At 36.5% G+C, this 15,847-nt stretch overlaps 1 protein-coding gene across 4 annotated transcripts; it reads left to right on the top strand.

The window, feature by feature from the left end:
• The first annotated feature begins 471 nt into the window (after nt 1–471).
• LOC109041213 (uncharacterized) lies at nt 472–6,492 on the top strand. Of its 4 annotated transcripts, none has more exons than XM_072297751.1 (5): nt 472–634; nt 1,752–2,098; nt 2,915–3,819; nt 4,676–4,962; nt 5,548–6,492. In XM_072297751.1, exons 2-5 carry the CDS (start codon nt 1,810–1,812, stop codon nt 5,705–5,707), a joined length of 1,641 nt encoding a protein of 546 aa, XP_072153852.1. In that variant the 5' UTR covers nt 472–634; nt 1,752–1,809; the 3' UTR covers nt 5,708–6,492. The 4 variants fall into 4 exon arrangements, with proteins under 4 accessions (XP_072153852.1, XP_072153847.1, XP_018913016.2 ...); XM_072297746.1 differs by having other exon boundaries at nt 1,729–2,098; XM_019057471.2 differs by lacking the exon at nt 472–634 and adding an exon at nt 869–958 and having other exon boundaries at nt 1,729–2,098.
• Nucleotides 6,493–15,847: the final 9,355 nt, after the last annotated feature.

The raw sequence follows: 15,847 nt of genomic DNA, 5'->3' as shown, positions 1-15,847 counted from the left end.
AAAAAAATATGTTTAAAAAAAAAAAAAATATAAAAAAAATAATCTGGAAAAAAATGAAAATTTCTCTTTTCCAACCCCCCGAAAACCTACTTAAACCTCTCTTGCCACCCGCTCGCTACTCAAGCGTCCGACCCGCACCCGCTACGTCAATCCGGCCCACTCTAAGGCCACGTCCGACTCGAGTGATCTACTCACAGACACATAATAACGACTATTTTAAAAAAAAAGAAGTAAACAGAGCAGTCTACGCGGCAGACCCCGCTCCGCGGATGGACGTGGGAGCATCTTCCGGGGGGTTTTATATTATCACGATAGAGTCTTGTAGAAGGGATTTCCAAAGTGTCGACCCCGAGAAATTGTCCGACCGATAATTACGGGGTTGGATCGGATCCCACCGCGTATACGCGTAGACAGGTATCCCTCCTCGATAACGGAGCTTACGCCATTTTTTAAAATTCGCCCCTAGGGTGAATACCTGGTGAACATTTTTTCTCCTGTTAAACTTGGTGCAGATTTTGCAGTGCTGAAAGTCCTTAAGATATTTTCTGTGATGATTATGTACTCTCTCTAGGCAGCCGATGAATTTGTTAATGAGGAACAAGAAGTTTCATTAACTTTCAGCAGACCTCAACTGGTAAATTCTCCTTTTTATTATCAACGATTTCCATTCGAACAAATTTTCATCTGCAGTTATCTCTTCTAAATGACTCAAATTCCTGTAATAATAGGATCTTTTAAGCAATGGACCGCTGGAAGGAACCCGTGGTGGGCCCCTGGCCCTCTTCATGTGTTTAATGTTTACATTCCGGCAATCTTTAATGTCTCTATCAAAAATCCTTTTCCAGATTACAGGATTCTAAATTAGATACTGTACCTGAGTTGTGAAGTAAGACCGATATCGCATAGTAACAGATTTTTCCAGCCTCATGCTCATTATGGATGTAAAAGTTAGCATTAGGTAATCAAACGTATTCATACCTAGTGGGCAACGTTGTTCTTCCCATATAGAACTTTACTTAATTTTTGGTAAATGACGTCTATACTGAACCGGTTAAGGAGTCAAGTACAGAATTTTTTTAAGGCTAAAATTGACGAACAGGTCGCATTTTGAATCAAGGCCAGTTAACTTGAATCATGATGCCAGAATAGTGTATTAATGATATGATATTTACTTCTTCCAAATAGATGACTTACAGAATCAAATGATATCATGAAGCAACTCCCATGAGTTTTGCTTGTGTGGTAGTTCTACAGGCATGCACAGGAAATTAATGTACAAAAGAACATGAATCTGATTATCAAAATGAGCTCCTACAGGCAAAGCATGGCGACGGTGAAACTACCAAACCACGTATCTCGGTTTGCGACGTCGCAGACTTCCTGTCATACTTTATTTTTTAAATGAAAAACTACTTAACATCCAGTCTTGAAAATTCCTGTGATTTTTCCTCTTTGTGCGGAAAAAATTCCGTGAAAATTTCAAGGAATGATATTGATTTGGTCTATTTAAAAAAAAATGAAATGTGAGCGTAGATTTTTAAACACCGCAAACGAGATACGTGGTTTAGTAGTTTCACCGTCGATGGGTAACATCCCCTATGTTACTGGTTATTATTTGACTGTAGAGATGAATCTTTTTATTTAAAAGTTTGATGATAAAGGATTCAGTCTTTGTAAGCCAGTTCTACCATATCATAAGTAAAAATCTACTATCTATCTTATTTCCAGGGTGTTCGTTTGCTCTTGTTTAGGAAATACTGAAGCAGACAACTTGATGTGTCATAAATTGGAATTATCAATTTTGCTACAATGAGCTTTCCTATTGACGCTGAGAATTTGATTGAAGAGTTAGAGGAGGACGCATGTGAAACAGATGAGGCTCAAAATTATGGAGTCATTGAAGAAATCTCAACTGTGGAAACTCTTACTCTTGAGGACAAAGCAGCGCCTGCCTCCGAATCTGAATCCAATGCTAAACTTGAGACCAAAGTTGTAGATAAACCAATCACTCCTGAACTTAACTCCACCTCAGAAGAAGCGGTAGCTCCCAGCACCGAAGTGGAGGAGCAAATATCTGACATCCCTGACCACAAAGAAGGTTAGTGTTAATAACTTCAGTAGTTGTATCCATATTCTTATTTCAATGCGGGTTAAGTATGTGTTTCACAATCCAAATAAAAAAATGTGCATTAGAAACCTTGAGTAGACGCTGTCATAACACGTCCCTTTAACTGGAATAATCCCTCAAGTGTACTGAATTACATTCCATGCCAAATAAATTTACACATTTTTAGACAGCAATAGAAGATCCACCATCTAGATTCTTGCAATTACCTTCAATTCTAAACTGAAGACACCTGATCTTCTGTCCTACACTAAAAGTGCGTCAACTCATTTGGAATGGACTCTAAGCAGAGAGCCTCCATGTCCTGCATTTGAAAGAGAAAAAATAGGTAAGAAGTAGTTTTGAGCCCAAGGAGTTGCACAATTTTTCCTTGGAAAAATTCAAAGTTGAGAGAAAATAATTTGAATATGAAAATAAGTATGGAACCTCGTCTGTAACATTGAGCCTTATAGAGGAATGAAGCTTCATACCTCTTTTTTCTGGTTTGATCTTAATGTGAATCAGCTCCTTTCTGTTTAGACTTTGTCCAAGTTATTCGCCAACTTGCGCAATTGTGTTTCAATTTTTCTCCTCTTTGTAATCTACTATCTTTTCATTTTGGATACAAAATTAAATTGAAAAGTAAGTGTTCATGTTTTCTCCCTTTACTCAATCCCAGTAAAATCAAAGTGAAATAGGATTTGAAGCATTTGTGATGCTGGAATGTGAGAAACTCAGGAATTGAAAGCAGTAAAAATCTTAAGTAAAGGTTGCTATTATGACCAATTAAATTTTGTTTATTTGATTCAGAAGACGAGCAGACACCAAATCTTGGCGCAAACACCTCGACTGACAATGAAGAAAAATCAGAGTGTCAGGAGGACAATGAGAAGATGGTGGACACATCGGAAACTATGTCTGCACCTAGTTCACCACCTGTTCCAGAAATTGTACCAAACTCCGAAACTCATGTGAGCAACGTTACTAGAGATGATGATTGTAGCATAGTCTCAACAAGCTCCACAGTTCAAAATCAAGAGTTAGAAGCCCTTCACACTGTATTAATCAAGGAGGAGGAAGAAGAAGATGATGCTTCACATGTTGTGGATTCAGAAATGACCTTCAATGTTTATCCAGAATTTGAAGAAAACTTGGACCCTAAATTTAAGCCAACAATTCGTCTGGAAAAACTTGAAATGCCTAGTGGCACAATCAAGGTGGCAACTGATGCTCAAGAATCAGGTGATGAAGATTCAACCGCACCTCGACCTAAGCGGTCATTAAAAACACCCTCCCGCCTAGCCAGTGGAGGTTTTATATTAGACCCTAAAGCACCAAATGCAAAGACATTACAAAAAACGCCAGCAGATAAGGTAGTCAAAAACTTTATACCCATTCGTCCAAAACCCGCTAACCCTAATGACAAGGGTACAACAGTAACCTTGATCAAGTCAGGACAAACTCCAGTTGCCAAGAAAGGTGTGCCAAGTGAAACAGCGAAAGAAATTGTTCGTAAACTGAATGCTGATTCAGTTCCCTCAATTTTGAAAAGAAAATTGCAAAAGCAAAGCGATGAAGGTGACTCAACATCAAGCAATACAAGCAGCTCAACTCCTGCTAAGAAAGCAAAGGTTGTGCCCCCCAAAAAACCAACCAGGAAACATCGGAAGGTCTTTGACTATGAATCCTACTTAAGAGATCATTTGGAGGCAGAGGTAATTGATTTATGCTAATTCCAAACATCTTTTTAAAGCTTATTAGTTTCTCATGAATATTAAAAACAAACATCTTTTCATTGGCTCTGAATGCTTTAAAAATTATAACTAATGCTACCTAATTTTCGGTTTTTCATCTAATACGTAAAGTGCAGGACCATTTAAAATTATGAGAACATGAAAAAATGAGGAAGAATTCAGGCAAAAGCTTTCAATTACAGCATATTTTAAGTTTCTCAGAACTACATATGATATTAAAAAACGAACCCTCTTTTCAGCAAAATTCAGAATTCCCGTGATTTCCCACTGCGGGAACTTAAAAATCCGGACGGACAGCTGTCATAAAAATGTGTAAGAAGAGTGCAAAGAATGACTGTCTCTCATCAAACTGAGCATTTTAAATCATTGTAAATGATATTAAAAAAATGTACATATGTGATTCGCCTGACTTTTTTATTCATTTAGAATGATTTGCCGGACCTATTTTGGGCTTGTAGCTCATAATCAGCAATAAGCGCGACTCCATTTATTGCTGAAGATGGAGTGCATGTCCAAAACCAGCCAGGAAAATTTTTCTGAAAATGTGCATGGGTGTCGATTCATACATAATTTTTTCCTTGCTAATTTAATTTATCTTGTGCAGCCCATATGTTGTCACGTTTTCATAATGATCAGAACTTTGTATTGAAGAAAACACATCTGCACCATAATTATAATCATTATATCATAAAGATGAAACTTTTTATTAAACTTTCCATAGGTATGCTCACATTTAGGTACCTAAATGCTTAAGCCTTAAACTTCTCTGGATTCCAAGTGAATTAAAGTGTACCACTATTTCATTTTTTCTTTTTAGGTGAAAGACAAGAGACCTAAGAGCAACCGTTCAGAAACTCTTACGCGGTCTTCACTAGTTGGAATCAACGTCGCCCCATCAAAAATTAAAGTTGTTCCCTTTAACCTTCAAGCAAAGTCCACACTTTTAAGGAAGAGCAATGAAAATGATACAAACAATGTTGTTCGACCTGGAGAAAGAACATTGTATGACTTGATGCAGGATGTGTCTCGCTTACTGCCAAGCTGGAATTTGCATGTCTTACCAGATTCCAACTCTTTTTGCATAGCGCAAGTTTGCCGCGGAAGGTAAGGGTCTATTTCCTCCCTTGTAATGAAACGCTCTGAAGGTTTATGGTTTCAAATTTTTTGTTTTTTTATTTCGTATTATATTTGTGTCAATCCTTAAGATTTCTCTGAAGTTAAATACTTTGACTGTTTTTGACGATTTTGGATGGGAAGAAGGAGCAACCTTCAACCTCCAAAGTAATTGCCTTTGCTTGGCATATTTTTGTCACCATGTGGGAGAGCTAGGTATGTCTGCCAAATTAATAGTCGTAATATTTAACTGTCTGAGAGCCATTTTGAAAGTAATCAGTTTCACAAGTTTCTGAACTTTAATTCTTACTGAAATTTAATGAAGACTTTGATTTGAACCTTTATGTCTAAGGTTCAAATTTATCAAAGGAGATTAAATTTTGGGCATCAAATTCTCTGTTTCAAACTCTTTAAAAGCATGCTTATACTTCCTTTTAGGAAGAGTGGTGGGGGACAAAATATTTTCCCTTTTGGGTTCATGTGCTGAATTCAGGGAGAGAAAAGTTAGGTTTGAAAACTCGATGTATATCTTTTGATTACAATCTTAATAAAATTGGTTTTACTTTTCTTTACCAGGTCTGGAATCCCAACATTGAAAACCAGCATCGAATTGGATGAGGAATTCAATGCCAAAGTGTTCATCCACCAGTTGCATTGTAAACGCTATGATGGCATATATGATAGCGAAGAAAGTATATGTGCACTAATTCAAGAGATAGACACCCTATCAAAGTGAAAGGTTATTGTAAAATGTTTTCATATTTACATAATTATTTTTTCCCCCTCTGCTTCTTACCTTATTTTTTCTTTATCTAAAAGCTTTTTTTTGCCCACGAGATAAATTTTTTCAATTCAAATTTTTTTAACATCCTGATCGAGGGTACCAGAATTTGTTTTCAAGTGAGATCAGACAAAAATACTGTACAGAAATTTTAAAATTTCTCTCCGATAGGTTAAAGTATCTAATTGTTTATACATTTTAATTAAAAAGGTAAGGACAGTTAACGACCCAAATTTTACAAACTGTTTATTTTAAGAATTTTATTGTCTTTTGTATTCTCTGAATTCCAAGACATTCTTAGCATGGTGATAGTTTGTATTTACCAACACACCTTCATGTCACCTACTACCTTCAGCTTTTTTCTACATAAAAAGAGGTTAAATTTAATTCAAGTATTAATTACGATAAGTATCAATAAATCAACAACAATTTTTGTTTTCAGCCAAAAAAAGTTGTATATTTTAATATAACATCGACTAGTTCTCAAAAAGTATGGAAATATGGTATGTGTGTTAATGAAATCTTTTAAGAAAATCATTAAGAACGCTGAGTGTTTTCATGAACATTCTTCTTGTGTCAGTTAAAAAATATGTCTCTTTAGAAAGGTGTGCAAAAATTGCTTTTCATGTTCCTAACAAAAATAACTAACTTCTCTCTCTTTTTGAAATCAATAGTCTTAATTTTTAGATGTTTCAAAAAAAATTGAACGGATTTTGATCAGTGAATTCCATTAATTGGTTCTCCCACTAGAATTAAAAATATTGACAAAAATTTTAAAATGTTGCAATGTGTGGAATTGGTATCCTTTGTTTCTGTGACCTTTAGCCAATGGTAACATATGATTGATGGTTTTTATTTGTGAGTGTAATTATAGGTCCGTTTCAATCTTAGAGTAGAGCAAACAATTCGCTCTTTACCTTTTACTCTGCTTGCCAAATTTGCGCATTTCTAAGTCTCTTGCTTTAAAAAGTATAAATAAGAGAAGACCTGATTTGATATCAATGATACACCTCGATTTCATGATTCTGTGCTAAACTCAAAAAGACCCCTGTCATGTACAGTCCCTCAAAGTAAAACAAACAAAAATATCTCTTTTTATTTTTAAATTCAACTTGGAAAGCAGCAAAGTAAAGCTGTTGGTTGTGAGAAGTTTGACATGCTATGTACTTTTACTTGAGGAGGTGCAACACATGACAGCGATCATTTTAAGGTTCGCATGGAGTCATGAGGTTAGAGTGACTCGTGTACGTCACATTAAAAATTTCGATGTTGCTGCTCTCTACTTTTTGAAGTGGGAAGCTTCAAAATAAGCAAATTTGAATTTGAAGGAAGAGGTAAATTTTAGAGCATGCTTAACATGATTTTTAAGATATTTTCTTTCAAAAATAGTTCTTGCTGTGTCCGTAGGCATAAGCTTTCAACAGACCCATCGTTTTTAGAATGCTTTTAATTTCTATCATGATAATGTTACAATATGTCAAAGGACCCTACAACAAAACGGCCAAATCGGCCTAAACACGGAATCGTACGATTTTCTCAGGGATGAAAGAGGGTCTCCCCGGACACTCAAAACTGGTCATATTTTTTGCCTAACCCCCAGGGAAAAGGGGGGATGGGGGGTCAAAGTCAAAAACTTTAAAGTAGCATAACTTCTCAACGGTTTGTCGTAGAAAGATGATCTTGGTGTCAAAATTTCCAAAAAAATGAGAGCTTTCAGAATATATGTATGAAATTAATAAAATTTTAAATTGTGACCCACTTTTGGGGGAATTATACAAGGTCCCCCTTTCGTAAATTTTCGTTTTTCGATATTTTCGGTCGTTCGGTTCGCACGGAGCAAAACAAAAATAACCCTAAATGAAAGTAGAGGGCATAAGGTTTAAAACAAGCCCAAGTTCATCTTGGGGAAACGAATAGAAGCGGAGTTATGAGTCTTCAAAGTTGACGCGGCGCGCGGGAACCTTGTACGTTCCGAGTCTCAAGGTCACCTGCGCCCCCCGGATTGCCTGCGGGTTGCAAGTTTTTGTGTTTTTATGCTTCGGTAGGTCGCTTTTCATGTAAATCATTCAATGAAGATAGTATAATCTGAATTTTTTAATTTTACGGAAGGAGCGAGAGGGGGCTTAGAGTATCAACCATTATGTCCATCATACCTCATTAAACATTTGCTGACGATGACGATTCTGCTCTTATAATTTAGAAAAAACCATGGACCCTCATTTCAAATATACATATGATCCATACAGAACTGAACCATCTAGAAATTATAACCCATTGATGCCAAATTTTGGGGTACCCCTAATTTTAAATTTTTTAATGGAGCTATAAGCTACAGCGCTTCACGGAACTCACTTAGTAAAGCCAAATAGTTTCTCGTAGAAGCTTTGACAAGCTTTGAGCTTCAAAACAAGTCTCAGTTATTCTTGAGGGGGCAATTTGAAACGCAGTTAAAATTTTTTAACGTTAATGTGGTGTACCTCACCGAAGGCCCATTGTGTAAAATTAAAAAATTCAGTTTATACTATCTTCATTGAATGATTTACATGAAAAGCGACCTATCGAAGCATAAAAACACAAAAACTTGCAACCCGCAGGCAATCCGGGGGGCGCAGGTGACCTTGAGACTCGGAACGTACAAGGTTCCCGCGCGCCGCGTCAACTTTGAAGACTCATAACTCCGCTTCTATTCGTTTCCCCAAGATGAACTTGGGCTTGTTTTAAACCTTATGCCCTCTACTTTCATTTAGGGTTATTTTTGTTTTGCTCCGTGCGAACCGAACGACCGAACATATCGAAAAAACGAAAATTTACGAAAGGGGGGCCTTGTATAATTCCCCCAAAAGTGGGTCACAATTTAAAATTTTATTAATTTCATACATATATTCTGAAAGCTCTCATTTTTTTGGAAATTTTGACACCAAGATCATCTTTCTACGACAAACCGTTGAGAAGTTATGCTACTTTAAAGTTTTTGACTTTGACCCCCCATCCCCCCCTTTTCCCTGGGGGTTAGGCAAAAAATATGACCAGTTTTGAGTGTCCGGGGAGACCCTCTTTCATCCCTGAGAAAATCGTACGATTCCGTGTTTAGGCCGATTTGGCCGTTTTGTTGTAGGGTCCTTTTATCTTAATTCATAATTGAATGGATATAATGAATCCCAATAGTTCTGTGGGCAGTACCTGTTCATCAATGAGTTATTTTTTAGGATTTACTTTTTAATCTTATCTCTCAAGAGATACAGTACATGTATTTTTTCTCACTTTGAAAAGAAAGCATTACACTTACAATAAAATTTAAACAAATAGAATGTAATACAAAAATAAATCAGGTATACAAGAACAGGAAAGAATGCTGGACGTTCTGTCTGTTTTTTCTCTCCAAAAATAGGAAGAACAAGAATTCTTTTTACTTTTTATTTATCTATTCACTTATTTATTTATTTATTTATTAAATATGATTATTTGCGACCTCGAGGTAAGGAGAAATCCTCCCACCTAAATATAACTAAAAGTTCCGTCTCTGGTATCCTTTATGTGTCATATTTTTTGTAAGTTTTTCTTTGTAAAAAATTGATTGTAGTGATTTCTTTAAGAGCTTTTATCCTCTGTTTAAGACTATGACAGCTCTTTTTGTTTGCTTAATACTATTTTCCTTTTGGAAGTATTTTATACCTCCTTGGCCCTTACCTTTGTACATTATATTAAATATATTTTATCCTTTGCGGAGAACTTTTTACAATTTTGAAACCTCCCCCACCCTTTTACTTTTGTACATAAATCAAATAAATTTCATCTATTGCTATTAAGTTTTTACATTTTTCTATTTGAATCGTAAGTAGTACCGAAAAACCTGGAAATATAGCTGTCGTTAAAATCAACCATAAACAAAAAACAATAAAAAAATATCCATTTATGATATGCATAAATATTAATGTAAGACGAATATGGAATGAGTAACCTTCACTTTACTTTTGCCTGTGCCAGGACGCACTATGGTCCACAGACTGGATTTAACGGAACTTCATTCGAAAATGCACTGCACCGTTATAAAAGGTGTTGGATCTTATGTTTTTTGGGTCGCTGATTTCATTTTACATCTTAGTTTAACAAAATAGTAACATCCTGACCGAGACACTTAACTTCAAATGTGATTTCTGGCGCTTTCAAGACTGAAGATTTTTTCCACCCTATTTTGACATGTATAAAAATAATAACAAAAGTGTCTCTCGGTCGAGATCAGATAATTCTCATGTATTTTTAGGCGATAAATCCGAATATGACCTCCGTCTTGGTCCATCGCCCTTAAATTTTCCGGAAAAGCCGATTTTACCCGGAAAAATGGACATTTTTGGTGTTTTTGCGACCGTTGACCTCTGCAACATGCAGGTAAAAAATTTTTCAGGTACTAAATAGTACTATTTCGATGTATTTTGTTCTACTGAGTCCGAAAATGACCTTTGTTTTTTCTTATCACCTCTCACTTTTCCGAAAAAGCGACTTTTTCCCGGGAAAATGAGCAAATTTGACGTTTTTTTGTCATAATTGCAATTCATGTTGATAAATTATACTGGACCCGTGGTAAAGCGATTCTGTCATGTATATTAGGCTGCTAAATCCGAATATGACATAGATTTTAGTTTATCACCCTCCAGATCTCCGATAATGCCGATTTTTCCGCGCCTTTTGAGTAAAACCTTTTCCGGACTCTTGTGATAAAAATACGGTTTAAAATTGATTTCTATGTTTGATATATCGATTCTTATGTATTTTGACTTGATAAACCCGAATATGACCTTAGATTTTTCCTATCACCCCTCAAGATCCCGGAAAATTCAATTTTCCTTGGAGAACGAGCTTTTTCGGTATTTTTGCGCCAATTTTCCTATTCTATGGAGTTGTAGCGATTTTCCAAGATTTAGGTCTTCTCTGACGTCTTAAGAAACATTCAACCGGAGTTCAACCTCAAATTGCCTCTTACAACCCCCCGTTTTCCTCAGAATACGGAAAATCGTCGCAAAAATACCAAAAAAGCTCGTTCTCCGAGGAAAATTGAATTTTCCGGGATAATGAGGGGTGATAGGAAAAATCTAAGGTCATATTCGGGTTTAGCAAGTCAAAATACATAAGAATCGATATATCAAACATCGAAATCAATTTTAAACCGTATTTTTAACACACTTAGAGTCCGGGAAAGGTTTTACCCAAAAGGCGCGGAAAAAATCGGCGTTATCGGAGAACTGGAGGGTGATAAACCAAAACCTATGTCATATTCGGATTTAGCAGCTTAATATACATGACAGAATCTCTTTATCACGGGTCCAGTATAATTTATCAATATGAATTGCAATTATGACAAAAATACGTCAAAATTGCTCATTTTCCCGGGAAAAAGTCGCTTTTTCGGAAAAGTGAGAGGTGATAAGAAAAAACAAAGGTCATTTTCGGACTCAGTAGATCAAAATATATCGGAATACTTTCATTTTGTACCTAGAAAAAATTTAACAGCCGCAAAAACGCCAAAAATGCATGGAATATTCCACATTTTGATGTACAGAGGAGCACTCCGAAAAAAATTGATTTCGACCGTTAGGCGCAAAAAGGCGCAATTTAAATTGGCATCATTTTAAACTTAAGGATATGTTGAACAAGATTTTTCAATCCGCAAAGCATTAACTAGAATTAAAAAAAAGTTAGAGCTTCCTAAAAATTACGAATTTCACTGATTTCTAGCATTTTTTGGCGTATATTTGGAGCGTTCAAAAGCATACAAATTTCGGTTCAAAATTAATGAAACGGGGTGAAAAGGAAGTCACTTGCCATCAGGTGGATCCATGTTGCCCAAAAATTTACATAGATGAGGCGTAACTCGGTAAAATAAACACCCTGTAACGCACCACCGAATGCGGCTTAGAATCAGCTAATGAAGACCTGTCGCGCGCTCTGTTGTTAGGGTCCGTCACAATCTTATAAATCATTATTAGTCGATGAAAACTTAGGTGACGATCCATGAGAGTGTGTAGTATAAAACTGTAGTGCCAAACTTTAATTTTTTCCACCCTCAAAATTTGACTAAAGTTCCGTTAAATAGGGTCTGTGGACCATAGTGGGACGTTAGTATGACATTGAAGCCTTGCTGCAGAATCGCCCCCATCAAGAAAAAAATAAGGAGGAAAAGAAGAATACTAAAGAAGTGGATATTTATGTGGTGCCATTTTGCACAGAGCTTCAAATCATCTTTCATCGAATGTTACAGCCTTAGTTTGCTTGGGAGGTCAGAAATTGAAGTAAAATTCAAATTAATTTGTTCAGAGTCCTTGCAGGGCAGAAGATTCCCACACTTGGAATTCTTCTACTCTGAAACATTTTCAGAGACGCCTATGAAATCTCTCGTTGATTTAAAACGACACGAAATTCCTGTTCGAGTAGTAGGAGTCAGATGTATTTTGTTGTATCTGTACAGGTGCTTGCTCGCCGAGTTTAAAACAGAAAATATTCAACCTCCTCTTCTCCGAGGAGTGTGATTCTCAGAAAATGCTGTGCCTTTATATTAACTGTCTCTCGCCCGTCTCTACTTTCTCTTCAGTTATTCTCGTTTTGGATCCCAAGCTTAGAATCAAACACAGAACGGTATCCCTCTAGTGGCGCATAGAGGGACGAGAGGGTTATGCAAAAGGCCGAACATAAAATTTTTGACTGAAACTGCGAATAATGATGTTAATTTTTCCACACTTTACATTAAAAGGGGTGGTTCGTACAGAATATTGTATGAGAAAACCAATGGAACCTCTTAAAAACCATTACGTTTTGTATTAACGAGGATACAAGTTTTTAAACTTTCTACATCACGTCCAACCTCTCTTATCGACTCACTACACTGTGAATCTCCGTAGCTTCACACTGACATTGCGTTAGCCTTCGATTCGATGTTTATGCAATTTGAGTTACCTACGCTAAAATTTTATCACAGCGCGGAGTGAGGACCTACTCTAGTGTTGTTTCATCAGCGTCCTAGTACAGGGCCGGATTAATGGGGTGGCCACATGGGACGCGGGGGCAAAATGTAGGGGGCGGCAAATTTTGCAATCTTTTTGAATGTAGGTATCAAAACAATGAAGAAAAAATCGGATTCAGAAAATAAATTACAAACAAGAAAGGGCGACAAAATCTCTCGTTTCCTGAGAGTAAGAATATAGTAATTTCTAATTTTGTTTTTCGGTGATACAAGAGACAACACATTTAATTAATCGAGTTAAGAGAGAAACCAAACACGCAATTTGACCTTGAGCGGGAGCGGCGCAGAGAGCAATGATAACGAGGACTGAGATAAAAAGGAGAAGCCCGCGGCGCGCGGCGGTCGGCATGGAACACATAGCGCCTACAAGACTGCATGAATACTTCACGCATTGCGGCAAACACACTGCGGTCAGCAGCAATCGGATTGAAATGCATAGCGCCTACAAGACTGCATGAATACTTCACGCATTGCGCCAAACACAATGCGGTCGGCGCAGCGGCGGAAGTTAAAATTAATAAAGCACATTTATTTTGGTTCTTTCATAATTTTTTCGTTCGTTTGTTGGAAATAGAAGGCCCTGTCCAAACAGGGATGGGTTTACGGAACTTAACTTTGGCGTAAAGTTCCGTGAACTTTTGTTAGTGTTGACAGGGCTTTCACAAGAAATGTGCCCAACACGAGTAAACGCGTCTCATACACCCCTCCCCCAACGGGAAGTTCACTTAACGAATGAGAAGGGGGCGAAAAAATACAGGCAGCCCATGGGCGGCAAGTAGGTAAATCCGGCCCTGTCCTAGTAAATAGCTTCTCTCCTCATATTAGAATGGGCATGCCCACAATAACCCCTCAATAGGTTCTTAAAAAGTTATTTCTCCCCAAACAAGAATGAAAGGCATCTTTTTTCGTGTTGTTACTATCACACCAAAAACACTTCCGTGTAAAAATGACCCGCCAAGCTAAAAATATAAATATTCGTCGCCTCAAAAGCAATGATATCAAATGAAGTAGACGCCAAGCAAATTTCCTGAATATAAATTGTAAGTTTCTCCTCCCTTCAACATTATTACCGGAAAAACGAAAATTATAGACAAAAAAAAATAATTTAAAAAAGGGATACAAATTTATCACCTTTTTTTGTAGTACAATTGTACAAAAAAAGGTGATAAATTTGTATCGGTTTTTTTAAATTATTTTTTTTTGTCTATAATTTTCGTTTTTCCGGTAATAATGTTGAAGGGAGGAGAAACTTACAATTTATATTCAGGAAATTTGCTTGGCGTCTACTTCATTTGATATCATTGCTTTTGAGGCGACGAATATTTATATTTTTAGCTTGGCGGGTCATTTTTACACGGAAGTGTTTTTGGTGTGATATCATGAAGTTTTTCGTATAAATGATCACAAACAAATAAAAGGAGCAGAATAGTCTGATTTTTATACCTACTTTTATTTCGTTTTCAATCTAAGAGAGATTTGAAAACTTCTGCAGTGTCTGATAGGGTATAGGTATTGATGAGCACTTGAAAGGTACCTAATTAATGAAATATAATGTAATTTCTTGACATTTTTAAAGCAAATTTTTAATAAAAATATTGGCCCGAATTTTAGCATCTTCCTCGATTCGAGACCTCGTTTGGATCACCTCCAACTTTCACCTCCAACTTTCCTCAAGGGACTATCGCTGGAGGAAGTCTCGAGATTTTCGTAAGGGAGGTCCTGACGCCCCTTTAGGGAGATCTGAGGAAACTTTAAAAAAAGTGATGATTCTTTTTTCTGGCTGTAATTTTTTCACCAGGTGGGCGAGAAAAAAAAGCGTAGAAGGAAATTTTTTCTCATTGTCTTGATTCTCCTTCTTTTTCTAGAAACATTTCCATAAATTTATGCTATATTTCCCTTTAAAGAGAGACTAGAGGTCATGGATGTCCACTTTTATCCGAGCTGTCGATCATTCATCAAGTCATACTGAGCTGCTGTGTTCTTATTTCTTTTTCAAAAAAGACTTAAGAGAACTCCAGTCTTGCTTCTGAAATGACTTGAGTGACACGCTTTTGGAGACGACATAATTATGCCTTCATTGTCATTTACGCACTTATTTCGTCAAAAAGGATGTGAGCGGCCTGAGGCTTTTTGCCTCATAAACCTATGTACATTCTGACAAGAAAAGACGTACGTGGCTTTCGGTTAATGTTCTAGAATGGCTTAAGGGGCATTTTTTTTTAAATGAGCTAAGTCATCCGATCCTGTATTTTTATTGTTCAAGTAAGATTTACAAACTAGGTTTTTTTTTTTTTTTTTTTTTTTTTTACATGACTTGAGAGCCACGCTATTCCAAAACGACGTAAGTTCTGATTGGTCTGTGGTTAAACTACCCAACACTGAATTTTCGGTTTTTTAGTGAGAAAAATTTCTGAGTAACTCATTATTCCTCCATCCTTTCCTCTCATCTCTAGGTGCCTCTCTACAAAATAAACACAAAAATTAACACATCGGATCAAACGTGGCCATACTTTTTCAGTCAAATGAAGCCAAGAAAGGATAAATAATGGATCTCAGATTCCCAACAACTGAGAAATGAGTCTTACAGGAACATACTTAAAAATAATTTCCACTGGTTAGGCCTCCAAAGAAATGAACTCCTTGAGAAAATTAGAATTTATGTATCAGGCAAAATCCAGTGATAGCATGGGTACCTGGTATTGCTAAAACAGTGATGAACTATTTGAAAGCATGCACAAGGACACTAACAAAAATATGGACACGCATCCTTTGACATTGTGCACCTTGACCCTCAAAAAATAAAATAAAATTACCATAAAAACTAGAAAAGAAACGAATTAATGAGAAATGTTTTTAAGGCAGGGTAGAATTAAATGAAAAAATAAGTATTACCTACTTGAGTAGTCTATTCACAGATCCTGAAGTAACATAGATCAATTTTGTATGTCAAAAAAAATTATTTGATTGAGGAATTCAAATGTTACTGAGGAGAGGGAAAGAGATCACTTTTAACTTATGCGCACCTTCACCAAACTTATTATAGCAAAGCAGGTACTCAAACGAAAATGCATGTTTCAAGTCAA

Source organism: Bemisia tabaci, chromosome 1 (assembly GCF_918797505.1).
Source record: "Bemisia tabaci chromosome 1, PGI_BMITA_v3".
In the NCBI taxonomy this organism is placed as follows: Eukaryota; Metazoa; Arthropoda; class Insecta; order Hemiptera; family Aleyrodidae; genus Bemisia; species Bemisia tabaci.
The sequence above is the reverse complement of the archived record's forward strand: the minus strand, read 5'-3'. Positions and strand labels throughout refer to the sequence as shown.

Coding starts and splice junctions, on each gene's coding strand:
- LOC109041213 (XM_072297751.1), top strand. CDS start 1,810: ATGAGCTTTCCTATTGACGCTGAGAATTTGATTGAAGAGTTAGAGGAG. Junction 2,099..2,914: donor CATCCCTGACCACAAAGAAG/GTTAGTGTTAAT, acceptor TATTTGATTCAG/AAGACGAGCAGACACCAAAT. Junction 3,820..4,675: donor GAGATCATTTGGAGGCAGAG/GTAATTGATTTA, acceptor TTTTCTTTTTAG/GTGAAAGACAAGAGACCTAA.